Source organism: Anas platyrhynchos, chromosome 15 (assembly GCF_047663525.1).
Source record: "Anas platyrhynchos isolate ZD024472 breed Pekin duck chromosome 15, IASCAAS_PekinDuck_T2T, whole genome shotgun sequence".
Lineage (NCBI taxonomy): Eukaryota > Metazoa > Chordata > Aves > Anseriformes > Anatidae > Anas > Anas platyrhynchos.
Window position 1 is genome coordinate 19,257,669 of NC_092601.1, and position 26,511 is coordinate 19,284,179.

The 26,511-nt window shown below is 37.1% G+C and overlaps 1 protein-coding gene across 8 annotated transcripts in view; it reads left to right on the top strand.

The window, feature by feature from the left end:
- RBBP6 (RB binding protein 6, ubiquitin ligase) overlaps positions 1 to 26,511 on the top strand; it is a 31,821-nt gene extending 5,310 nt beyond the window's left edge. Inside the window, exons 2-18 of one of the 8 annotated variants that reach the window (XM_072024025.1) lie at positions 2,817 to 2,916; positions 4,878 to 4,916; positions 5,578 to 5,614; positions 10,558 to 10,602; positions 13,005 to 13,093; positions 13,214 to 13,310; positions 14,136 to 14,275; positions 14,894 to 15,066; positions 15,798 to 15,901; positions 16,167 to 16,507; positions 17,602 to 17,710; positions 17,790 to 17,868; positions 17,975 to 18,032; positions 19,197 to 19,562; positions 19,921 to 20,022; positions 21,464 to 23,212; positions 24,031 to 26,511. In XM_072024025.1, coding sequence (XP_071880126.1) covers positions 2,817 to 2,916; positions 4,878 to 4,916; positions 5,578 to 5,614; positions 10,558 to 10,602; positions 13,005 to 13,093; positions 13,214 to 13,310; positions 14,136 to 14,275; positions 14,894 to 15,066; positions 15,798 to 15,901; positions 16,167 to 16,507; positions 17,602 to 17,710; positions 17,790 to 17,868; positions 17,975 to 18,032; positions 19,197 to 19,562; positions 19,921 to 20,022; positions 21,464 to 23,212; positions 24,031 to 26,086 — 5,684 coding nt within the window. In that variant the 3' untranslated portion in view covers positions 26,087 to 26,511. The remainder of the gene's footprint in view (positions 1 to 2,816; positions 2,917 to 4,877; positions 4,917 to 5,577; positions 5,615 to 10,557; positions 10,603 to 13,004; positions 13,094 to 13,213; positions 13,311 to 14,135; positions 14,276 to 14,893; positions 15,067 to 15,797; positions 15,902 to 16,166; positions 16,508 to 17,601; positions 17,711 to 17,789; positions 17,869 to 17,974; positions 18,033 to 19,196; positions 19,563 to 19,920; positions 20,023 to 21,463; positions 23,213 to 24,030) is intronic. The other 7 variants (XM_072024026.1, XM_072024029.1, XM_072024031.1 and 4 more) reach the window with 7 other exon arrangements.

The following is a 26,511-nucleotide window of genomic DNA, read 5'->3' on the forward strand; positions in this document are numbered from 1 at the left end:
CATTGTTTTATTTCACTTTTATTAGAATTTCATCACCAAAATGCATTCAAATAGTTAAGGCAAAGGACAAATAAATGTAGTAAAGCCTGGAACAGGGTCCTCTCACAGAAGTAACTCGGCTATTCACTCTCCTGTATATAATCACTCTTCCACAAATTCTCTGTCACAAGCAAATTGGACAGTATTAATTGCTAAATACCAATAAGTGTCCTATACAAATAAAGTCTTTCCTTCACGAGGAATTATTGCTCTTCTGTTGATCAGTTTAAATATGTAATAAAAGCACAGATTAACATTTAAAGGAAATTCATTCTTACATCATTTTGTTCCCGTGTGGATGGAGCTTTCTTCAATGCACACAACATGCAGACTGAAAGCAAGGAAATTTATGTATGCACACGAGGACAGCTTACTCAGAAGGCAAATGTTAATGCATCTCTTCTAAGGGTCAATAGATTTTCACAAAATGCTAAAAGAGGACTTCTTCATCTATACCATAGACACTACAGATACGCTTGTTTGAATTGGCCTGTCTGCAGGCTTGTTTAATTTGTGAATAAATCCCTTGGCTATAGGGGACAATAGTTTACAGACCCAGCAGACTGATAGTGGGAACAGAAACAAAGCGTATTTTCACTGTTGAGGAAGAACAGACATTTTTAAAAATGCACAAGTTTTCTAATAAAAGCATAAGTTCTCAAAGGAAAAACATGTCTTTTTGGAATAGTTACGGCTGTCATAATCTGGTATGAAAGTGCAACAATTCTGTTTTTTAATTATGAGCCTGAGAATAGTAGATAAAAACTTCAAAAACAGCTCCTTGTAATATCCCTTGTCTACAGTTGTGTCATGCACAAACAAAACAGTATCTTTCCTCTGTTTCTTTCAGCTGATGTCCAGGCAGATGCAGCTGGGCAAGTCAGCTGTTCTCATGTTTACAGTGTAGGAGAGGTGCCAGTTGTAATCTTCTGCAGGACTTCCAAGTTCTGCGTGCGGTACAGGCATAACAAACTCCTATGTATTTGTGGAGCTGCTGTTGCTTGTCCTAGAGCTCTGAAGTCTTTGTCCAGTGGCTTATTTTCTAGACCAGCAAGAATGCTGGACGTGACATCATACAGCAGGTAGAAACAGCTGCTTGGGAGCTGCAGCTCACCTGATCTCTCAGTTGCTTATCTAGGTTTCAGTATTCCTTGACCATCTCCAAAAAGTCTTATTGCAGGCCTTTCTTGACAGCTAACTTTGTAATGGTTACATTTTCCTTTTGAGAAGAGCTCCAGGGGTTGTTTCAGGATATATGACTTCTGTAAAAGCTCCTGTTTGCATGGATTTCATTAGGAACTGTTTTCTCACACAATTCTAAACTGCCGTGAAGTTCAGAGGAAGTCTGCTGTTTGGTTCCCGTGGGGAAGATCAGGAATTAGTTTCAGCTAAAAGATTTCTCAGTTTTGTGTAGAAGCATTTTGTCATCTGGAAACAGAAGTCACATTTTGATTTCAGTGTTGAAATGATTGTCTGGTAGGTGTGTTTCAGTTTAAAGGAGACTTGTCTCTAGGAAAAACATTCTGAAAAATGGAGCATAAATTATCAAATATTCTTATTTTGTGTTTGATCACTGGGAAAACTACCCTGACGGTGTGTGACTAGATACATGGTGTCTTTGGTTTTCACACCATGGTTCTGATTCAATCTGCAAAGGTAAGGGCTTTTAGTATTTAAAACTGTAGATCGGTTATAGGGACTGGCTGCTGATAGTGCTTCAAAATCGGCATATCTGACTTGTGGAAGTACAATAGAAAAGCCTTTCTAATAGAGAGATCTGCGTGTTTCAAGCTTGCTCAGTGTCTCAGGGAGCTGGGGGGGCATCCTATGTAAAAGGTCAAAAGGTTTTCTCCTTTTCAAAAGAGCAACATGATGTGAACCAAGGTAAAGCGTGGATAGCTTCAGGCACGCTGTTTTCTAAAAGCTTTTTGAAATCCGCCTTTGTAAGTCATTTTGAGTTATTTTGCTCTGCAGAAAGTGCCTGGAAAGATTTCACCCCTTTGTAGTTAATTCTAGCCAGGTAATAAGCTTAAGAGGAGCTGTGCTACTTTCATTTGAGCCAATTCTGGCCGGTCTGTGAAAGCAAGCTAAAATAAAAAACCACAAAGATTGTGCGAGAAAGTTTCTAGTAATGCCAGTTTAGTTTCCACTTAAATTTAAAGCACTGAGTAGCTGAAAAGCCTGGTGGCTGTTGATTAATTAAGCTCCAAGAAATGGACAGAGTTGGCAGGTTCTCTTCTCCTGTGTACTGTCTCAACCACTAAGCAGCAGAAGTGAATTGGGTTTAGTTATCAACTCTGAAAGCAATGGCTGAAAGTTTTCAAGCTTTAGTTAAGTTCCTGTGCCGTTACAGGGCAAGCTAATTGGGCTTAAGAATTTGGTTTATGACTGTGCTGTGGTTTCTTTTTCTCTAAAACTCTGTTGGTGTTATAGCCTATTAGAAGTAAAAGCAATTTAATCAAGGACAGGAAGGAACCTTGTGCATTAGCAGGGACTCCCCTTAAGTGACCTTTGAGACAATTTTGCTGTTGGTATTCAGACGAGTTTAAAAAAATAAATAAATCACGAAGCCCATGATCTTGCTGTTTATGTTTGATTATAAATGTAAAGACATTTTTTGAAGTGGACTGTTACTTCAAGACAAAGTACAGTGTCACGTGTAAAATTCCACTTTTATATCTGTACAAGGGTGCTCAGAAGTGCTGTCTAATTACATATTAATGTGCATTCTTATTGCTAATCTTTTTCTGTGTTTGTGGTGTGTTTGTTTTTTTTAGAATACACAGACGATAATGCCCTGATCCCTAAGAACTCATCAGTAATTGTTAGAAGAATCCCTATTGGAGGAGTTAAAGCTACCAGCAAAACATACGTTATGTAAGTATCCACAAAGCACTGCGTTCTTTGTGAGCGTTTTCTTAACTTATTTTTTTGATTAATCTTAGTTTGTGAGAGGCATTCAGATTGTATATTTCTTGTAAAAGCTGTTAGTTTTTGTTGCAATGGGGTAGATTTTCATATATCTGTCCCAAAATGGACTAATATTTTTAGACCTACTAGGGCATTGGGTTCAAACTCCCGCAGCGGTAACTCTTCACATCCGTTCTATTGGCTTCTCAGGGGGGAGGTCATTTTCTGAGACCTGAGATCTGAACGGGTTTAGATCCTGTTTCCTCTACAAGAGGAGATCCCTTAGTGTACATATTGCTCTTCTTTGTTTTACAGTTGACACAAATATGCATGGTGCTGTGAATTTATAATTTGTTCCCATTTCAGTAGAGTCTCCTTCTCAGTGTGTGAATTTCTTGCATTTTTGGTCTGGGGATGTGGCAGTATTCTTATGGCCCAAACCCACTATTTTTGCATACTAGCAATAGAGGAAGGAGCAAGGGTTGCCATTTGGTGAGCCATGCAAACAAAAAGTCTCATACATAAGTGATTTTGTTAGCTTCTTAAAGACAAGGGTTGTTTAAGGCAAGGGAGAAAAGAATAATATCCTTAAGTGTATTGCCTTTTGTTTCTGTACTGTGAAGGCATAGCTAAAGCTTTCCTTACTTGAAACTCAGTAAGCAGTTCAGCACGCTACCATTCCTAGTTATCTTTCTGTTTCACCCTAAGCTGGTATCTGTGCTCCAGGTTTTCATCTGTATTCCTAGCATTCATGAAGAACAGAGAATCACATGTATTGATTAAAATTAGACATTCAAATGCATTTCCTGACTACAGGATTAGTGCTATCGTTCATTTATTCATACAATCCAGTTCTGCAGCAGCCACATTAGTGTTGTTTGAATGGCTTTCTTTTCCAACCTCCTTAAAGATATGCCCGTCCACCACAACTGGTGAACGTTATTGGTTTGTGGTTTTGCTATGCCTTTTTCGTGTTGGTTCTCGATAAGTAAGGTGTACTGATGAGTTACAGTGTGTCTCTAACAAACAGTACAGCAGCACCCTGGTACCCATGAAGCATTTGCATGCAAAAAAGTTGAATTTGTGTGGCTCTGCACATGAGCTTAAGCACATTGCTGCTGTAAGTAGTTGTAGTGCTTTCAGGCTCTACCTAGCAATTCTAGACCCCACATTTTTGTGCTTATAAGCATTGCCTTGTCTTAGGGCTTAATTTACATACGTATGCTTAGTGCTGTCTTGTCAGTGCATCCTCCGTCTCTGGTTGGATGGCACCCTCTCCTGGTATTGTAATGCGGTTGTAAAATTAGAGGATAGATGCTGCCAGCATCAAAGATTAATTAAATACCTGTATGTGGGGATAAAGAATTGCGCTGCCGTTTTAACATTGGAAATTAAGCAGGCAGATGAGCTTTCTGTCCCTAGCTGGAAATATTACAGAAACAAGTGGTGGAGTAGTTAACATTTAGGAATTCTGAGTGTATGCTGCAACGGTGGAGAGGCCTCCAAAATACGTTAACTCCTCTTGTAGTATGTTCCTCAAGGTAAAAATATGAAGAAACCATTGTGTGGTAATCTAAAGCATTTCCTTATACTTCCTCATCTTCAGGGAGTACGCGGCTCTAACTGTGAGCCTAGTGGTTTTCTAGCAGTGGCAGGAAACACAAGCCTTGCAGTTTGTACATAAATTCCGCAGCAGCCTTTAATTGCCTCTGCTCATGGGACACTTGGGATGATGTATGAATTGTTTGTTAACTATATCAGTGGTTGCATGCCTGATTCATGAGTAGCATGCAGATACAGATCAATCAGTATGTGGAATCTCGGCAAGTTTTCAAATGTACTAAAGAAATAGTTCCTAAAATACTGTAGCATTTTCAAGATTATTTTAAAGCAAATTATGGCAATTAAGACCTTTTTTTCTGTCACAGGACTCCTAAATCGCACAAAATCCTAGAAACTGCTTTCAGGTGACATTTCTACTACTATTTTTAGTCAATGTAGCATATGTAACACGTTTAATATTTTGGCACTTTCATGGCTAAATATAGTAGATATCTGAACACAGTGCTTGGGCTTCCACAAAGAAACACAGCTCTAAAGACTATGCTGCTGTCATTTTTATTTTATTCCTTCCTTTATCAGATGACTGGTTTTTTGTTTTGGTTTCCCACTTGAAACTTGTACTTCAGAGTGTCTAGACTATCACTGTTCTTTCTTAGAAATTAAAGTATTGTGTCTGGTACCTAATTGTAATGCTAAGGATATACAGATTGGCTAAAGCTAGCTTCATGCTTAGAACATTGATTAAGAACACAAAACTGTAGTAGAGACTTCATATTTTTGCTCCTGATACAGCAGGGACAAAATACCTGAGGACTTGTGCTTGCACTGTTGTGTTCTGTATTTGTAAATCTTAAAATAATATTTAACAAAGTAGAAATGAGATTTTTTTAGTTGCACTGAATGTACCAAGGGAGAACAGTTTATGTATGTGAATAAATTTCTACATTCTCTAGACTACCAGAACATAATGTTATGATGCTCGGGTTTTATAACCTGTTTTCACTGCTATATGTTGGATACAAGTGCTTTCTGTTAAATTCTGATCACCTTTATTTCTTCTTTTAGAAGTCGAACTGAACCAGTGAGTGGAACATCAAAAGCAGTATGTAAAAACACAATCTCACACTTTTTTCTACACACTGCACTTAATTATAAACAATGTAGCCTTGCATTAATTTTCCAAGTATTAACTTAATATATTTTCCAGCAAAACATAGTATATGTTGTAAATACAATGTATTTGATTCAGCATAGTAAAAACTGAGTAATGCCATCATTTGCACAGTTCTAATGTGAATATTGGTATTTGTGCCTAGTAATGCATTGTATTTCATATTGAATATGCTAGAATATTTCCTGTATGACTTTGTGTTGTACAGATACTGTATGATCATTTTTAGATCATGTAGGTTTGAGGTTTGCACAATTGAACATGGTGCCATGTTCTACATCTGTCTGTCTATAGCTAGTAATATGTATGTTTGTATAGGTTGTTGTGTGCTTTTTGTTTCTTGCAATAAAAATGTTTGGAGTGTATTTTTTGCCATTTTCACATTGTATCACTTAGCTTTCGTTTTTAAATACTTTTTTGCCTAATGGTTTTTGAAAATGTTATCAAAAACCACTGAGAAACCATTATTGTTAAACTCGATATTGTTTCTTATTTCTGACTTGGGGGTTCAAACAACTACTAAAACAAGCATATTCCATACAATTTCTGAGGACATTTCTGTGCAGCTAAATAACTCCTTTTTGTGTCCTTAAGCACTCAAGTATTTATTCCTAAAACTGAAATTGAAGTGATATTGTTTGGGCCCCTCAGAGTACATAAATGTCTTGAAAAGATGTGAAGACATGAATTTGAATATCATTGCTACACAAAGTGGTATTCTAAAGTTCTGTGTTTGGTCTTTTTGCTTTACCTAACAAAACAGTTTAGTTTAATAGTTTGCAAGCGAAAATATCTAAAACCTGGTATAAAATTTTTGGCACAAGGTTAGAGCCTGGTGCATTTGTGGGTAAAGTCCATGTCATCTTTCTTAACTTTCGTCTGCACTGTACTTTTGGATCTGGGTGGCTTCAGGGTTGGATGCTGCTTTAACTTCCCAAAGGTTAAGCCTCTCTTTAGTATACCACCATTTTGAATTTCCCTTTGGAAAAGGGGGCAGCATTTTAATTCAGGCTTGAAAACACACTGTTACTCTGCTGCTAAAATATAGATAAGTACATGAGGAAATACTTGATTGGTAACGGTCTTAGATACTGATTTGCCACTTGGGTCAAATATTGTGTATAACTACGGATTTCAAAATAGTTCTTACAGTATAAAAATTACTACTTGGTGTTTTTTATTTTTCATCTTTATTTTAAGTATAACTGCTTTTTCTTCACTAGAATGGTGTGAGGCATTACACTAACCCTGGATCATTGGATCTGATCACTCATTAAGCTGTTAGGATAACTTAATCTAGAAATTCATGAACTCTGTGTCTGCATTCTGTGAAGAATGCAGCCTCTGGTTCCCATGGAGTGGTGTGCAATCAACCTCAGATGAAAACCTTTTTTAAATGTAGGTCTGAAAAGACTTAAATCTGAATCTGACATCCGTAATTCTACCGCTGATTGGTTCGAATTCCTTTTTCGACATGAATGCCTCCCATTGTGAGTTCAAGTTAGTTTAACTGGCCCAGTGACCCTAGTAGTTAATGTAATGCATTTGTGTAAAGCACGTTTATAGTATTTGATCTAATTCAGATGGGTTTTTATTTCTTGAAAACAGTTATTTTCCTTTTTGTTTACTAGCATGTGTATAAACACAAATCACATGTTCATAAATAAAGTTAACATTCTTTTAGCCTTGTGTGTTCCCTGGCATGTCTGTATTACATTTTTAAGTAGCATCTGACCATAAGCTAACATAGACGTCTCAAAAAACAAAAAAGAGAGAAAAAAAATGGGAAAAAAAAAAAAGTATCTGCAGTGGTGGGGGGAAGACTTAGTGTTAGTTAGAACAGATTAAAGTTCTAAAGTGGAAGAGAGAGCAAAAATATTCCCCTCTCGTTTGCTCTGACTACCTGAGTTGGGCTGTGGGTAGGCATAGGGAGGGTGGAAGCCTCCTTGGAACTCTTCCTTTACAAGTCTTACATTTGTATGGAGGTGGATGGGTACTTAGATACGAAAATTAAAGATTACTTTAAAAACACTGCAGAGTCAGGCACCCCTAGTGTTGGAAGCACAGTGAGATTTACTTTTAAAGCCAGCTCAGATCTTGGTCTAAAGTTTTTGTTTGTTTTTAAATATCTGTATTTCTGTATGTATTTCAAAGTAGAGACAGCATCTTAGTGTGGTAGGGATAAATTACTGGAAAGCTCAGCAACTACTGTTAAACAGTAATGCCTAAGCAGCAAAGTTAAAGTGAGTAAGAAAAACAAAAAGGATGCACAAAAGCTTATGGCTCAAACATTTTTTCATTGTCTTTTTTATGTTAGCTGTTATTTTATGCTTCCAAATTTGTGGTGGTGTCCTATTGTTATTACAGACAATCAAGGAAGTGGATCCTTTTTGTTTTAGCATTAGTATTTCAACAACTGCAAGCATCTCTGTTTATCCTTAGAGTCTGCATAAACGCACAGTTGTGTCCCTTGTTTCAGCGCCACTGAATGCAACTGCGATCCTTCCTGGCAGGATTTTCTGTTTAGCTAAGATCTCAGGTTTTAGGAAACCACTATGATTTGGATATACCAAACTAGCCTTTTCCCTATTTTCTGTCCCAGTTTCTGCTTGCTGTTTTTTAGCTTCTGTTGAATCTTCTGTATGAAATGAGAGTTCCTACATTCGGCTCTCAGATCTGTTTTCTTTCTCTGATTCTTCTGCAGGATTATCTTAGGGCTGTGTGCTAGATTCCTGGAGATTTTGTTTCTACTTCACTAATTTGAGGGACTGGCAGGACTACTTCAATGGAAACATAAAGATTTAAAAAAAAATGAAATAAAAATGAAAAGAATGCAGGATCATTGGAAGATGGCCATTGGGCAGACTTACTCAATAGTGCATTGTTTATTTGCTGCTTTTGGTACCAGTTTGGTAGAAATGAGTGCCATCATCTCCTTTAAGAAATTAGACTGTTGCCTGCAGGCCAAACAATACTGTTTCCTAATAAAATATAAACACTAATTAACATTTTATTAATTGCTTTGTTTCGGTAACTGGTCAATACTCGACTGTTTAATATCTCATTAGACTGCTAGGCTCCAATCAATAACTTCCCCAATATTTTAGCTGCCTCTGAAAACACACAAAATGGTAGCAGTTGTGCCTCCCTTGAGAGACCTCTTTTTTCCACACGTAAAGGAGTGACATACGGAGTGTACAGCTACACGATACTTAATCAGACATCCTTTTAAACATAGCTAAGTACAAAATCTTCTGAAAAGAATGGAAGTTGAATCTTCTAGTAAGAGTTGCAGTGGAAAAAAGCTCTTTTACTCCAGATCTAGGTCTTTTCAAAGGCACAACTTAAAAATATGTTCAGATAGTAATATAGTAATGTTCATGTGCTTTCCCAAACATACAGAGAAGGAATGATTAACTAAAACCAGTGCGTTACTGGAGTAAGGAAACATCTTCTGCAGGTAGATATTTTTTCCCCTACAGTCTGCTAAAGCTACTGCCTCGAGTTCTTCCACCATGTTAGTAGAGGACAAGAGTGTTGTTTTTTTGGTGGTGTTGTTTTTTTTTTTTTTTTGGTGTGTTTTGTTTTGTTTTTCAGGGAAGGGTTTCTAATCTCTTTTCTGATCAATTTTGTGATCTCTTGAGGAGAGCTGTTCAGTTTACATTCTGAAATTTTATTCTACTTTTTTTTTTGAACAACTTGTAATAAGCAGAATTTGGAATGTCTTTCTGATAATGTTAACTGGTGTAAGTTTACTGCTGCCTGTGGCATAATTCAATAATGCATAATACTGGAAAAGGAAAAGGAGTTATCGTTTTCAGTTGTGGCCAAACTACACTTCGGTGTTGGTTCTCAATAAATGCTGCAGTCTGTTGTTAACCTGTGGCCTTAAGAGCTCCTTCCTGCAAGCTGGTCCTGTAGGTAGCTGAGGGCGAGGAGAGTGGTTGCAATAAAAAAGCAGTGACAGGATTACGTTCTGAATCCATCTTTCATTACCAGTAGTACGCTTGATGCTTTCTTGCTTTTGTGCATTTAGTACTAGGCTGCTATTTGAAAACTATTTTTGATCTGATAGCAGGGAGAATACTGAATACTCACACTTTCCAAACTAATTCATATCCAAACTAATTCATAGTATGTAGTCTAATAATAAATAATGATAGAAATTAGTTTTCTCATTTTTATAGACTACTTTATCATGGTAAACACCTTAATTTCAATGATTTAAGCAGGTTTGTTTTTTTTTATCTAGGCAAAGTGATGGGTTGTTTTTATGACTGCTGTTTTGGATTGGTATTTTTATTAGGGTTTTGTGGGGTGTGGTGAGTTTGGCATTTTTAAATGACGTGAGGGGCAGAGTTTATGGTTCAGAGCTAACATGCCTGTGCTTTATTTTCACAGGCAGCTACTGTGTTCACAAAAACATAACCATGTGCATTTAAAAATGATTAAACATTAAGCAATTAATTTACAGATTACACTGAAAATAAGTTTCCTGTAGTGATGCTTCTTTCTCAAATTTTTTTTTTTTTTTGAAAAAAAAAACTTTTTAGCAGAAAATTGAGTTTCCTTACCCCTTTGACTTTTATGCAGCTGTGAGCATTTGGCAAAATTCCCTCAGAGATACTCTTGAGCAATAGGTTGATCTCAGTTGGTTTGGTTGTTCTAGTTTCTTCTCGTTAACCATATAGACACTCTTAAACTCTTGTAGGTCTGGACTTTGTTTTGAACAAATACAAATTACACTAGGTTAAAAATGCCTCTTCCAGAGAGACACAGATGATATAGTGCAGACTTTCAGACTACAGTAGAGGTTAACTGTTGCTATGTTTTGATTGTAGAACTTGAATATGTGTTTAATTTTTTGTGAACAGATTGATGACTCTTCTGCATCTATTTCTCTGGCCCAGCTTACTAAGGTATATATATATATTCTTGTCAAATATTTACCAAAAAAAAGTGTTTGCTTCCTATTTTAAATCTTACATTGTGATCTATAGCTGGCTTACTGTTGTAATTTGAAAAAAAAAAAACAAACAAAAAAAAAACAACCTTTAATTTTTAATAAGTTAAAGTATTTATCTTAACTTTAAAATGTGTGTAAAATTTGATACTATCCTGTAAAGAGTAGTTCCCAGTTTGGGAAGATTGAAGGGGAGTACCTTATCAGCCTCAACATAATGTTGCAGTATTATTCATCTTCAAGACACAAAGAAGAAGCACTTCAGAAGCTGTTTACCGTTTTTCATACGTTTCGTTAATTTTTCGTTGGAAACTAACACAATTTTTACAGAAGAATTTAATTGGCTGTAAGTTATGGACTTTTCAGGGGGGTTTGCAACAGCCAAAATACAAACATTTCTGTAACATGGACAATTGCATGGTTATTTTTGAATTTCTAGTCTTCACAGATATAGATCCATTCTTGAATGTTGCACAGTTTCATAAGCTGTAGAATATATAGTGGGCAACACGATCTAATTTGTTTGAACACAGACTGTAAATTGTGTAAATGTACCTAATTGTTTATAGGAATATACCAATGTGTATGTGTGGCATATTAGCACGTGACCTTCTGAAATTGTTGTAATGCCGTGTTTTGCTATGAAACTGCTTGCATTTTTTGCTCAATAATGTGTAACTTTGTCTGGGAAAGCACTAGTGACTGCACTTTGGAAAAGGCTTAGTTCTAGCCAATTAAACTACCAGTCTTTAAATTCCAGAGATTAGAGGAGGCAGGGTCTAATGCAGAGTAGCTAGAGTTTGTTCTTTTGAAAAGAAAAGCTGGAGCTCATGTCCAAGAAAGAGAAGTCTTCCCACTGGTAAATTCTTCCCCTACCCACTGCAGAAATTAAATCGTATACATCTGGCCAAAAAAAAAGGAATGTAGCCACCTAAAGAAATTGGTCTCCATTAGTGCTGTCCCTAAACGTGTCCTTGGTTCTGTGAACTCATGTCAAGTTTTATTCTAAACTGAGAAACTGTCCAAGCGGTGTGCACATTTAAGTTTTCAACAAAATCCAAACATTTTAGAAAAACACAGGAACATAACGAAGCAGCTCAAAACTGTTACGTACCCTAACCTCTTCAGTGCAGACTGGCTTAGCCTGGAGGCAATGTGTTAACAGTTTTCTGTTTTATTACTACTATGTATTAAATGCCATATTTGAATTTTGGTCTATTCCTAATAATGTTTTGTGGGTTTTGGATGTGTTTTGTAAACCGTTTGGGTTCAAACAAATTAGTCAAGTATTTGTAAAAGTTTTCTGTAAATGTTCATGGAAACGGTTTCATAGATGTCGATCTGGATTATGTTCATGTTGAGAAAAACTGTGTATATGAAACAACCATTTAATAAAGCGTTGAAACTAGTTGGTTGCTTTTGTGAATGAATGCATATAAAACCAAGAACACGAGTGGTTGATCTGAATGATAGGTGCTTGAAGGTTCAAATAATTGACAGTCACTCCCTTAGACCCTGCTTGTATCTGGACTAGTGTGTAAAAACCATTTTAACAAATACTGCTTAAAAATCAGCTAGCTTCAATGATTAGAAAATACAGCTGTAGATAAGGTTTCTATTACAATTTGTGTGTTAAAAGGACACAATCAAATTGAAAAACAGCCCTTCAGTATTGCTTGTAGTTCAAGCACTTGGTACAATGAATTGTGTTGGGAGGAACATGCAGCTTGGACTACGTTATGGTCAAATTTCTACTGAAAAGTCTTTTCTTGCTGAGGGTTTATAAAAAGCTTGATTCCTTTTAATGCTTATTTGCCAGAAGCTGAATTTCAGCAAGCAGAAACAGCTTCGCAACAATAAGTTGTGTGTCCTTTTAATGCTGCAAAATGTAAATATTAGTGCTTGGCATCCATGTTTCTGAATTGAATGTACAATGGATATCTTCTCCATCAAATAGTCTGGAGCTTAAAATTGATTGAAAAATACTAGATATTGGTGGGGTTTTTTGTTGTTTTGGGGTTTTTGTTTGTGCTTACACTCAGCTTCAGTCCACTTTGTATTGAAGAAAATTGGATTGGTTACACAAGTCTTTATGTAAGGTACAAACAGAGCCTAAGGTTTTGAGTGCCCAAGAATGCTCTCTTCAAGTAGGTTAACAGGCACATAAACATCATGTAATGGCGTAAGGACTCCCCAGAACATCTTCAGGACAAATATATTTTATATAAGCAGCTGTTTCATGCAACCTCAGCTAGAGTTGTGCTGCTCTTTACAGGATTGGATGAGTGGTGTTGTCTTTGGCTGTGTGGACTTAAATGTGTTTCTAATGTGTGTGTCAAATAATTACCTGTTAAACAGACTGCCAATCTGGCTGAAGCCAATGCTTCCGAAGAAGATAAAATAAAAGCTATGATGTCACAGTCTGGCCATGAATATGATCCAATCAAGTAAGTGTTGCTGAAGTCAAATCTGTTCTTTGAAGATTGTGAAAAAATTGTAGAGTTGTTTGCTCTAAGGGGAGATACATGTGTACCTTTATATTTTTTGTTTTTCCCAAACTTTTTTAGTTACATGAAGAAACCCTTGGGTCCACCTCCACCATCATATACTTGCTTTCGTTGTGGAAAACCTGGCCACTATATCAAGAACTGCCCAACAAATGGGGTAAGATTACAGTGGACTGCTGGTGTTACTTGGTTTTGTTTGTTTTGTTTTGTTTGTATTGTTTTTTAGTTTAGTTACTTGATGAATACATCAATATTCATATTAAGAATCATTTTTCCTAAGGTGAAATCCAGAGATTGTAAGACAATGTTACAAAGCCCTTAAAATGTAAAGGGAAAGCTGGAATTATACGACTGCCTAATTTTCCTAGGTCATAGGCATTTAATATGTCCGTAGATTTTTTTTCTGTGTACTTTCACTCATACATTGATACATTGGATTTTTTTCTTTTAACTTTAACTTTTAAATGACCATTAACATTTGTTAATACTTTGTATTGCAAGAGGAGAGGATATTTCTCTTGACCCAATCTATTGAAGATTTACATGTTTTAATTACACTATCTCTGGTTAAGTATTCATGACAGTTAGCATTAGTCACTAAAGATAGGCATGAGGTATGAATTGAACCTTCATACATAGATGGTGAATTTAAGTTTCTCCAGTGACTGATTCAAAACACTGGAAGAAACTTGCGGTCTGACTTGTATTATGAATGTTTCTGTCCTGATGGAATAGTAAGTTAGGGGACGTTTAACCCCTAAGGAGCCAGACATTAAGCCACATGAATGTCTGTTGAGTTCAAAATGATGCTAAACCTTTGAAACATCTTGGCAGTATTCATTTATGAAAACAAATATTTTAACCATGCAGTCCTCATGTTAGAGAAAAGGAGAGGATTAAGGATTTTGCTGCTTAATCATTGAAATGTCATTTTAAGTGTGACTTTTAGGATGAAATATGTCTGAATTTCTTTTCTTAACAGGACAAAAATTTTGAGTCTGTTCCCAGGATTAAAAAGAGCACAGGAATTCCCAGAAGTTTCATGATGGAAGTGAAAGATCCTAACACAAAGGGTGCTATGCTAACAAACACTGGAAAATACGCAATACCAACAATTGATGCGTAAGTATGGAATTTATCAGGTGGACCAGAATATTTCCTCCCCCTCTGACTGTCAGGTCTGACATGTGAAACAGCGGTTTTCCTGTTGATATAAACTAAGGGCATCCGCCTGTGCTGAGGACAGCAGTTGCTTCTGTTCCGGTTTTAGAAGAGTTTGAGAAGAGTTCTGTTTTCTGTTGTTTTCTGAATGTCCTTTTGGAGAAGCTGCAAGGTCAATGACTTTAATTTAGAAAAGTGTCATTTCTTAGAGATTAAATTTATCCTGACCCTACAATTTAGATTTTACCCTCTGGCACAGAAGGGGTTCATTTCACAGAATTTCCAGCTGCCAATTGTTTTCCTAGTCTAGGCTAATTTCTCATCTCAGTTGAGCTAATGCATGGGAGAGTTCTCCAGAACAGAAAGATAGACGCTCCCTCTTCTAGTGTTGTGACTGTAGAAAAAGTATTTTGAATTGAACGCCTATATTTTTAAAAGGCTGATTATAAAATTATTTGATGAAGCCCAAAGCTTGAAAAAGTTGTCTTGAAATTCTTCAAATTTCTTCAATTTCTTCAAAATTTCTTCATCTTCAAATTATTTTATTTTTCCTCTCCCCCTCTTGTCTCCTCCCTAAAGGGAAGCTTATGCTATAGGAAAGAAAGAGAAGCCTCCTTTCTTGCCAGAGGATCCATCCTCCTCCTCTGAAGAAGATGATCCTATTCCAGATGAGTTGTTGTGTCTGATTTGTAAAGATATAATGACAGATGCGGTTGTTATTCCCTGCTGTGGAAACAGTTACTGTGATGAATGTAAGTATTACTCCCACGTTTGTTAATTCAGATCATCAAACTTGAAAGCAAAAATAGGAGATAACGAGATTAGTTTGTTATTAGCTCTATTTAATGCTTAAGAATAGCCTGAATAAGAAAGATCTTCTCTGGTATAAAAGGGGGGAAAAAAAAAACTTTTTTCCTCTTTTTAAGTATCTAGTTAAATCCTTTCCACATGCAGAAAGAGGAGTATGAGAAGTGTACAAAATTGTGCAGGTGATTACAATGTTATATATCAAATGCATTTACTTTGTCTCCAGACTTTTCTCTCGTTAAATAAAGTGTTACTATTATATATCCAACTCTGACTACTGTGGACTCTAGCTCTAACTTACTGTGGGTTGCAATAAGTGGGTAGTTAGATATTTAACCTTCTAGGAAGAGTTGGTTAAAACCTTTAGAACCCAAACTTACTATTTTTAGAAATGTTTTATTTGTTAACCTTATGGTTGGTTGACTAGTAGTGGGAAAAAGGACTAGTCAAAATGGCAAGACTCAGTCTACTCTGCAGCTTCCAATGTTATAAGAAATGAAATATCAAAACTGTGTAGTTATTTGCTGCATATGCTATTGAACATTTACAGCTTTGTGCTCTCAATTCAAGACCATATTCACTCATTAATCATGCACATGGTTTTATAATTGACTAGAGCCCCCAAAATTTTCTTAGTTTGCCTAAAAAATTATGTTTTGATTGTAATGATTCACAGGTATCAGAACAGCATTACTGGAATCTGAGGAACATACATGCCCAACATGTCATCAAACAGATGTGTCTCCTGATGCTTTAATTGCCAACAAGTTCTTACGCCAGGTAACATGATCACTTTTATATAAGTTATTCATAAGAAAAGTCTACTTGTAAAAAAAAAAAAGGGGCAGTCAGGTAAATTCAGGTCAATATGTTATTTAACGTGATTGCCTCACTTTTGGATTCAGTGTTAACACTGAAGTTGAGTATTTTAAATAAAAATACATTTACAAGAGTACACAAGTAATTTTACTCCCTGGAAACTTTTTTTTTTATATACATTTGCTGAATTTTCATGTGACTTTTGTAAATGTTTTTCCACCTATAGGCTGTGAACAACTTCAAAAATGAAACTGGCTACACAAAAAGACTCCGTAAGATTCAGCAGCAACAACAGCAGCAGCCACCACCACCACCACCACCTCCACCACCACTAATGAGACAAACAATAACACGCAACTTGCAGCCTCTAATGAGGCCAACAATTTCCAGACAGCAAGATCCACTAATGATTCCATTAGCTTCTCTGTCTTCTCATTCTGCTGCTTTGGCCCCTGGTCAGCCTGTGGCAGCTGGGCTGCCAGTAAATCCGTCTTCTGTCATTGTCTCTGATCTCCCTCCAGCAGTGTCCCTGTCTCTCCGCGCTGAAAAGCCAGATGGACCTTTTCAGTAAGTAAATCTGTATATCAACGCAAGTGTAAAAGACATCAAAATGCTGAAGTTAGATTCTTCCTCTCAAACTTCTCAGTGATTTATGGATCGTTAATGACAGTTCCAAATAGTTGTGGAAGTTCTGCTTTTTGTTTTTAGTGTGAATAAAGACAGTTTGATAAGTTGGAAGTGTACTTTATTTAAGGACTTTCTCAGAATTGTTTCTTGTTTGATTCCCTATCAGTCATTCAGTACAGGTTTACCTTGTAAGAGGAACATTTTTTCCCTAGCAGCCCTTTATTTAAATGACAATCAATTCCTGAACTATTCATTTAGTTATCACGTCAAACCTTCTGGTTGAGTGTATTAATTTTCCTTTACTACTGAGGAGATGGTGTTTTCATGAAAACTATACAAGTTCAGTTACAGGTAGAACTAACTGGGTGTTTTGACATTACTTTTTTTCTAAAGTAGTTTTGTAATCATTTTTATGATACGTCAGAATCATTATCTGTATTACTGATAATGTAGTCAGTGACACGTGTAGATTTGGGTAATAGATCTTTAAAATGTTGTAAATTTGAAGTATTTACAAACATAAAAGTCTAAGCTTGCAACCCAAAGAAGTTCAACGAAAATATATTGAAAATATTAACTACTATTTAGGGTTTATATCCTTTCAACTTTATGCCTTGAATGTAAATAATTGCTCTGTCGAGAAGACTGTCAGGTTGTACAGGAGGACGGCTTGAGAACAAAGAATCACAATTTAAAAGAACCTTGAAGACAGCCTCTGAACTAGCACATAAACATATTTCCTAATAGAATTTTTGTTCTTGCATCTTCCAAAATGTTTCAGTGTGGGGCTTATACATACTCTAAGCCTTTCCTTTGCAATTAGCATAATAAAATAGTTTGCCGTTGAACTTTCTCTTTAAATACCAGTAGTCCAAATTGACTTTAGTACTTCATTTGGAATTGACCAACTTTCTATTTGTAAATCTGGCGAAGGTTATTTTTTAGTTCATTTTTCAATTTACAGTAGTCAGCTTTTTCTTACCTTTGACTTTATATTTCAAGTAGCATTTCAAAAGGGTGTATTTGGTTTGTTGGCTTTTTGTCCGTAGCGATGCAGATGCTGTTATACCTCCTGCTCTGATGACTGCCGCTGAACTTTCTAAATCTTCCCCTCTGTCAATCAGCAGTTTGTTGGAAGAAAAGGTAAATTTTATTTCAACAAATACAGTGATTCTTATATTTTGTTAGAGCCTATTTCTAACAGTTTGTGTTTATTCACAAGGGCTATCAGGTTCCTGTACTAAGACAACCAGCATTACAAAGTCTTCTGGGTCCACAAGGACAATCAATACCCACAACTGGTAAACATCTGCAGCTTTAGAATTTCTTTTTTTTTTTTTTTTTTTAAATAATAATCTTCTGATAAACTGAATGGGATTTTTTTCCTTTTCCTATCCAATCCAAAAGGTCATCCCATGAGAGCCGGTGCAATTCGCTCAGCAGGCGGCAGGCCAGGTTGGGAACTGTAAGTATATTCTGCAGAAATTAATACATTATCACTTGTAACCTGTTCAATTAGGCAGTGTCACATTACTTATACAACAGCTGATTAATAATGAAATAAGTATGTACAGATAGTTATAGAGAATATAAGTGATAATTAATTTTTAAATGATTCTATTTGAATTAGCTCTAACAAGAGGAGGATCTGTGCTTCCAGTAAGACTATTTAAAAGAAAACTCCAGTGCATAATTGAAGAGGACTCTGAAAAATTAATACTTTTTCAGGAAACTGTAACTACATGAACAAATTAAATATAATTAAAGGATCAGATGGAAAGCCACCCTTTTGATTACTGACTGAATGTGGCTGACAAAATTGATTTCACAATAGAATTCGGCATCCAACATTACTTTTTATCAACTTAGTTGGTACTGACTGAGCAAATTGTTGGAAAAGTCAATGCTCTGATTTTATGACAATCTGGAGTTTCTTCAGTTTAGACCTCTCAAACAGGCAAGCTGCTTTCTCTTACTTGGAGAGAGAGGAGTTCATTTTATTTATTAATCATAGTGCCGAGTTTGTCCTTCATTCCGGTATATATTTGTTACAGACAGATTGTAAGTGTGCGTTACCTTTATAAAATCTTAAAACAAAAACAAGGCTCCGTCTTACAGAATATTTAAAATCTCAAATTCAGTAAGCAAGAAAATAACAACAATTCAGGAACAAGAACAGGCCAAATGCATCATCATGAGGCAACAACATAGGAAGCCTATGTGGAAGATGTTAAAAAGAAGTTCAAGAGAAGATTAGTTAATATTTGTGCAGTACTTTGAAGATCAGAAGTTTGAAGTATTAAAGTATATCGAGGAGTGGCAGAGGAGCGGTGGGCACTTGGCACTTGTGAAATAGGAGTCTTCTTTAAGCATAGGCAGCCTCCATCCACAGTTGAAAAGCTGAGTATAAGCAGAGAAGACTGTGGGAGCTATTGGGGGTAAGAATGTGGAAAGCAAGCATGAGGATCAAGAAATGTGTGTAGACTCAAATGAACAGAAAGCAGGGAGAAAAACACATAAGTTCAGAACAGGAAGTACTCCCCACTGTTTTCTTGCTTCCATTCACTTTCCTCTTTAAAATCAGGGCAGAGTGTAACAAACAGTGACACATGTTTTTGGGTTTCTTTAGAAGTACAAATCGAGGACGCCCGCATAGTGAACGTACACAAAGGACTCAGGCCCCAACACTGCCAGCATCAGCACCAGTCTTTGTGCCTGTGCCTCCACCTCCCTTGTATCCTCCACCTCCCCATGCACTTCCTCTTCCACCGGGGGTACCACCACCACAGTTTCCTCCTCAGTTTCCACCTGGTCAGCCTCCATCAGCTGGGTACCCTGTCCCCCCTCCAGGATATCCCCCAGCTCCTGCAAACATGTCATCAGCTTGGGTACCAACAGCAGTACCAACGGCTCATTCAAATGCCATCCCAACGACACAAGCACCTCCTTTATCTAGGGAGGAGTTTTACAGAGAACAACGGAGACTTAAAGAGGAGTAAGTATTTGGCTCAATGAAGTTGTGTTGTTTTTCATTTTTGTATTTCAATAGCATATCGGGCTGCAGTTACACTAAAGCGCGTCTGACATAAGCAAAAGTTACATATAGAACATTTTTTTCCAATATACATTTTCATTGTGGATGGTAAACATGCAAAACTAAAGACAAATGTAACTCTAAAACTTTCCCTAAAACTCGTAGGAATTCTAAACTGTTTTTGCATAAATAGGATGTTCACCTTTTGCATTTGCATGCAGTATACATTTTCTCATATTGGCCATGTTTTGTTTCTTGATGTCTTTTTGTAATAAAGGTCAAACTATAATTGTAATAAAGGTCAAACTTATTTTAACAGGGAAAAGAAAAAGTCCAAACTTGATGAGTTTACAAATGATTTTGCTAAGGAATTGATGGAATATAAAAAGATTCAAAAGGAGCGTAGGCGTTCGTTTTCCAGGTAACTGCTTTACATGTCCGTAATGGAGAAGCAGATTGTCTAGAAGAATCAGGAGGAGTTCCACTCCACCTCACTATCTTTAGATGGATTGGATAATTCAAGGGATTAGCAGTGACAGGAGTTTCCTACGTAGCTCAGATACAGCAGAGCTTGCAGTTGACTGATAGTTATCATTTGGCAGCAGTTATTAAGAAGCAGGTGTCTCTTACTAAAGCATCTGTATAACCATCCTTCACCTCCTGGTAACCCTGAGGAGGCCAAAAAGTGAATTAGTTGCTAGATGTTCTCTGTCTCCCTATTCTGATTGTAACCATTACTTCAGTGCACTTTGAAGGAAATACGTGAGAGAAATTGTCGTCATTTCCTCTTTTGTCTATCTCATATGGATACACGGAGAGATTTTAACCTGGACTGCAAACTGGTGGCTTGCGCTAGTATCTTGTTTACATTGTTAAATTTTCCTTAGGACTTAAAAGATCAGACGTGTTTCTAACGAATTCTTAAATTGCTGAAGGACTTTGAGAGGAAGAATGATTCTAATGAGTATGTGCAGATTAATGTGAAATAGTGATTCAAAAATTAACGGAAGAAAAACTTGTCAAGGAAGATACTCAGGATAGGTTACATTTTTTATCCCAAAAAATCACTTGGGCAGCAGCCTGAATAACTATTAGTAATGTTTATTACTAATAGTCTGAATGTCTATTAGTAATGTCGTCAATATCTTTATTAAGAGTAATGGCATTGATTCATAATATTACTAGAAGCCGTTTAAAAGCTTTTACGTATTGTTTTACTTGAAATGAGGTCATTTGCCTTGGCTAGAACTAGAAACGTGCAAACTTTTGCTAGGACATCTGGCTAGAAGTTTATTAAATCTTACGGCATGTAATGTTGCAGTACAAAGTATTATGTATCCCGTACGGATTGCCAAATAAGCAGTGAAGTTAAATTGTCTAAGCTGGCATTGTAAAATTGAGCTTTACTGTTCAGACAAACTCCTATTTTCTTGATACTTGGTACTGCACTGTAGCCATTAAGACTTGCGTTTTTTGCATCTTACTGCAACAGAAATGATTTGCATGGCATTGTAGTTGCTGAGTAGTGAAAAAAATGTACATTTGTGTACCAGCAGAGGCCAGTATACACCACCTGAAATCAATCAATAGCTATGGTAGTCAATATAGTAGAAGTGAGTGGAAATAGACTTTACTCTTCCTGTATGTTTTTACACTAACAAAGCAGCAACTGTTCCGTCTGTAAGCAAAAACTTTTACATGTTTTCAAGTTCTTCAGTTTGCAGTAGCATTATGTCAGCAGCTGAAAGAAGCTTTGACATAAGCATGTGGAGAGGAAAAAAAAGAATTGAGAGAAAAAAATGGGGAGAGCGACTGTTTTGAATTAACTTCTTCTTTGTTTTTTGTGTTGTGTTTTTTTTAAGGTCCAAGTCTCCCTATAGTGCTTCATCTTACTCTAGAAGTTCATATACCTACTCCAAGTCAAGATCAGGTTCTTCCCGCTCCCGCTCCTACTCTCGATCGTTTAGTCGTTCCCATTCTCGTTCCTACTCGCGATCTCCTCCGTATCCAAGAAGAGGCAAAGGGAAGAGTCGTAACTATCGGTCTAGGTCAAGGTCACATGGTTATCACCGTTCAAGGTCAAGGTCACCCCCATACAGAAGATACCATTCTCGGTCTAGGTCTCCAGTATTTCGAGGCCAGTCTCCCACTAAACGGACTATACCGCAAGGGGAAGGAGAAAGGGAGTATTTTAACAGATACAGAGAAGTTCCACCGTATGATATAAAAGCTTACTATGGCAGATCTGTTGACTTCAGAGATCCTTTTGAAAAGGAAAGATACAGAGAATGGGAAAGGAACTATAGAGAATGGTATGAAAAGTTCTACAAGGGCTATGCTGTTGGTGCTCAACCTCGACCTCCAGTAAACAGAGAGAACTTTTCTCCAGATAGGTTTGGTCCACCTGGAACCAGACGAGAGAATTCACCATATGCTCGGGGACGTAGGGAGGATTATGCTGGTGGGCAGAGCCATAGAAATCGTAATATAGCTGGAAATTACCCTGAAAAACTTTCAGGAAGAGAGGGCCATGGTATAAAAGATCCTACAAAATCAAAAGAGAAGGAGGTTGAAAATCCACTGGGAGATGGCAAAGGAAATAAACATAAAAAACACCGGAAGAGGAGAAAAGGGGATGAGAATGAAGGATTTCCCACTTCTGAGTTGTTAGACAGTGCAAGAAAACCAAGAGAACCAGGTACAGCGGAAGATGTTAAAACAGATTCTCTGTTCATGCTTCCAAGTAGAGATGATGCCACACCTGTGAGAGATGAACCTATGGAAGCAGATTCTATTGCTTTCAAACCAGTGTCTGAAAAGGAGAAAAAAGAGAAGGATAAGCCAAAAGCAAAAGTTGACAAGGCAAAACGGAAAGCAGAAGTGGCTGCTCCTCCTAAAAAAGACAATGCAATAAAACCAGCTAAATCTTCCCAAGAGAAGGTGGACACCGATCGTGAAAAATCGCCTCGAATTGAACCTCCTGTGAAAAAAGTGAAGGAAGAGTTGCCAAAAGCAGACAGCGTTAAAACTTCTTCCTCTCAAAAGGATGAGAAGGCTACTGGTACACCACGGAAAGTTCATCCAAAAGCGACAAAGGATCACCCAGAAACCAGACCAGCCAAGGAAGAAAAGACAAAGAAGGACCATACAAAAGAAATCAAGTCAGAGAAACCCTCCAGCAAAGAGGACAAGTCAAAAAAAGCTGTTGAAAAAGGCAAAACTTCTGATGCAAAAGCTGAAAAAAGAAAAAGAAAAGCAGATGAAAAGGTTGATAAAGAACATGAAGCAACTTCGATAAAGGCCTCTAAACCAGAAAGTGCTGAATCAAAAACATCACCGAAGGGAAAAACTGAACCTGATGGTGAAAAAGGAGAGAGAACTCCAGAAAAGGATAAATCTGCTTTTCTTACCACTCCTGCAAAAAAGATTAAACTTAACCGAGAAACTGGCAAAAAGATTGTGAGTGGAGAAAATGTGCCACCTGTGAAAGAACCCGTTGAGAAAGCTGAGCCAAGCAGCAGCAAAGCTAAACAAGAAAAAGTGAAAGGAAAAGCGAGAAGAAAAGTAACAGCAGCTGATGGATCTGGTTCAACTCTTGTAGATTATACCAGGTACCTAATCATTTCTTCTCTTATCCCCTCTAAAATGTAAAGTCCTTCTGATAACTAATGAAAGGAAAAACAAAACCCATGCTCACTGAGTGAGTGAATCATCTTTGAGCTTTTCAGTTAAACTGTACATGGGTCCAAATCAAATGTGGTGGGAGCAAACAAGCAGTCTGTAGTGAACGAAAAGCTAATGAGCTTAATTCATGGGTGATATGGTTAACCCTTACTTCTGGGTCTTTTTTCCCCTCTTAATCCTTACCCTTTTGAATACTGCTACACATTGACTCTTCGTGGTGTCCTTTCTGTCTTGCCTTCAGCTTAATGCTAAAGGCAAGGATAACAGATATGTCTGTACAGTGCAGTGTTTTGTATTTTAAAAATTGCAAGGTACTGTAGCGATCGTCTTCTGTTAGAGTGACATGAAATTATAACTTACAGAAATAGCATCTTGGTTGCAAATACACTGTGCAGCTTTGAGGCCCTAATTGCTCCTTAATTGCTTGCTTACTTGTTGAAACAAGAATATATATCTAATTTATCTACTATTGATAGAAATAGGACATCAAGGAATTACCAGATCAGACAGTCCCCAATCTGATAATCTCGTGTCTTTGTTAATTAAATGCATAGTAGGAAGATACTAAATTAATTGATTGCTCATAATCTTAGCCAGTGGACTCATCCTTTTTCATCTGTTAATTTGTTGAATATCTTTTGAAAAAATACCGAAGATTTACGAGTGAAACAAAGGCCATTTTATAAAAGACAGCTGTGCTTGCATCTCTACCCACTTATTAACGTATGTTTTTTTCTCTTCTTAGTACAAGTTCTACTGGAGGAAGCCCTGTTAGAAAGTCTGAAGAGAAGCCAGATACAAAACGAACTGTCATCAAGACAATGGAGGAGTATAATAATGATATAACTGCCCCTGCTGAAGATGTCATTATTATGATCCAGGTTCCTCAGTCAAAGTGGGATAAGGATGACTTTGAGTCTGAAGAGGAAGACATTAAATCTACCCAGCCACCTTCAAACATAGGAAAACCTGCTAGTGTTGTAAAAAATGTGAGTAGTAAGCCTCCAAATCCTGTAAAACACAACGAAAAAGAGACTGAGCCTTTGGAGAAAACACAGAAAACTGCAAAAGAGTTGAGTTATGAAAGCTCCCAGCATGATGCAAAAAGTTCAAAAAGTTTGATGTCAAATGAAAAAGGGAAAACCAAAGAGCGAGATCATTCTGTGTCAGACAAAGACGCTTCTGAGAAAAGAAAGAGCAGTATTCAGCCAGAAAAAGACCACTCAGAACGTGCAACTGAACAAGGAAATGGAAAAAATATTTCTCAATCTTCCAAAGACAGCAGATCTTCAGACAAACATGATTCTGGCCGTGGATCCACTGCTAAAGACTTTACTCCTAACCGAGACAAAAAATCTGACCATGATAGCAACAGAGAGCATTCTAGTTCCAAGCGTAGAGATGAAAAAAGTGAATTAGCAAGGAGAAAAGACTCCCCTTCTCGAAACAGAGAATCTACATCAGGACAAAAAAGTAAACCAAGAGATGAACGAGCAGAGTCCTCCAAAAAGGGCACTGGAGATTCCAAAAGGAGCAGCTACAGTCCTCCACGTGACCGAAAGCAGTCAGATCACAAAACTACTCATGATTCCAAGCGTTCATTAGAGGAGCACAAACCTCTAGATAAAAATTCAGGGAAGGAGAAAGAAAAGGAGAAGGAGAAAGAAAAGGAGAAGGAGAAAGAGAAGGAGAAAGAAAAGGAAAAGGAGAAGGAGAAGGAGAAAGAAAAGGAGAAGGAGAAGGACAAGGAGAAAGAAAAGGAAAAGGACAAGGAGAAAGAAAAGGAAAAGGAGAGGGAGAAGGACAAGGAAAAGGAGAGGGAGAGGGAGAAGGACAAGGAAAAGGAGAGGGAGAGGGAGAAGGACAAGGAAAAGGAGAGGGAGAAGGAAAAGGAGAGGGAGAAGGAGAAGGAAAAGGAGAGGGAGAAGGAGAAGGAAAAGGAAAAGGAGAGGGAGAGGGAGAAGGAGAAAGAAAGGGAGAGGGAGAAGGAGAAAGAAAGGGAGAAGGAGAAGGAAAAGGAGAAAGAAAAGGAGAAGGAAAAAGAGAAAGAAAAGGAGAAGGAAAAGGAGAAAGAGAAAGAAAAGGAGAAGGAAAAGGAGAAAGAGAAAGAAAAGGAGAAGGAGGAGAAAGAAAAGGAGGACAAGCACGTGTCTGAAATAACGAGCAATAAAGAGTTGGGTTGCAATAAGCCACCTTTGATACAAGAATCACCAGATGCAAAAAATGAGAAAGAAAACATGACTGGACAAAATGATAAAACTGGTGTCAAGCCTAAGCCTCAGGTAAGCAACCCCTCACGGCTGTCTTCTGATCCAACTCGAGAAACTGATGAGGCTGCATTTGTGCCAGACTACAATGAAAGTGACAGTGAAAGTAATGTATCTGCAAAAGATGAGGAAACTGCAGGAAAAAATTCTAAAGAACCAAAAGAAAAAGCTGTTGATAAAGTTAAAGAGGATACAGCAGCACCTGCCACAGCTGACCAGCCTGAAGCAGGCAGAAGTCAAAGTCAGAGCAGCCCCAGTGTTAGCCGCAGTCGTAGTCAAAGCCCTTCCGAGAGTCAAACTCGAAGCCACAGCAGCAGTGCCAGCTCAGGAGAGAGTCAAGACAGCAAGAAAAAGAAAAAGAAGAAGGAGAAGAAGAAGCACAAGAAACACAAAAAACATAAGAAGCATAAGAAACACACTGGAAATGAATCAGAATTGGAGAAAAGCCAAAAACACAAACACAAGAAGAAAAAATCAAAGAAGAGCAAAGATAAAGAGAAAGATGACCAAAAAGTTAAATCTGTCACTATATAGAATGACAGATAAGAAAAAATTGACTTAATTCCTAAGTCATCTGTATTAAATTTTGTTAAAATGTAAACGAATTCAAGCGTTGTAAATAATGACATGAAAGACCCTGTGCTGCACTTAAAATATTGCTGCTTGATTATTTGATTTTTACATCAGAGCTTTATAAAAGTGAACATTTTGTACAGAATTGTGAGTTGTGACCATGTAACATGAAAGGTTTTGCTGGGGCATCTTATTTTTAACCACCATTAATTAGTTTGGGTGGAGTTTACTGTACTGTGAAAATTTTCACATTTGAATTTTTTTTTAATTGCCTGGCGGAAGAAGCTGGTATCAGTTACGAAATATCTGCAGAATGATTTGCAGAATACATTACAGCCCTGTTATGTCACTTTTTGATTACAATAAAAAGTTTTCAGTAAACTTTA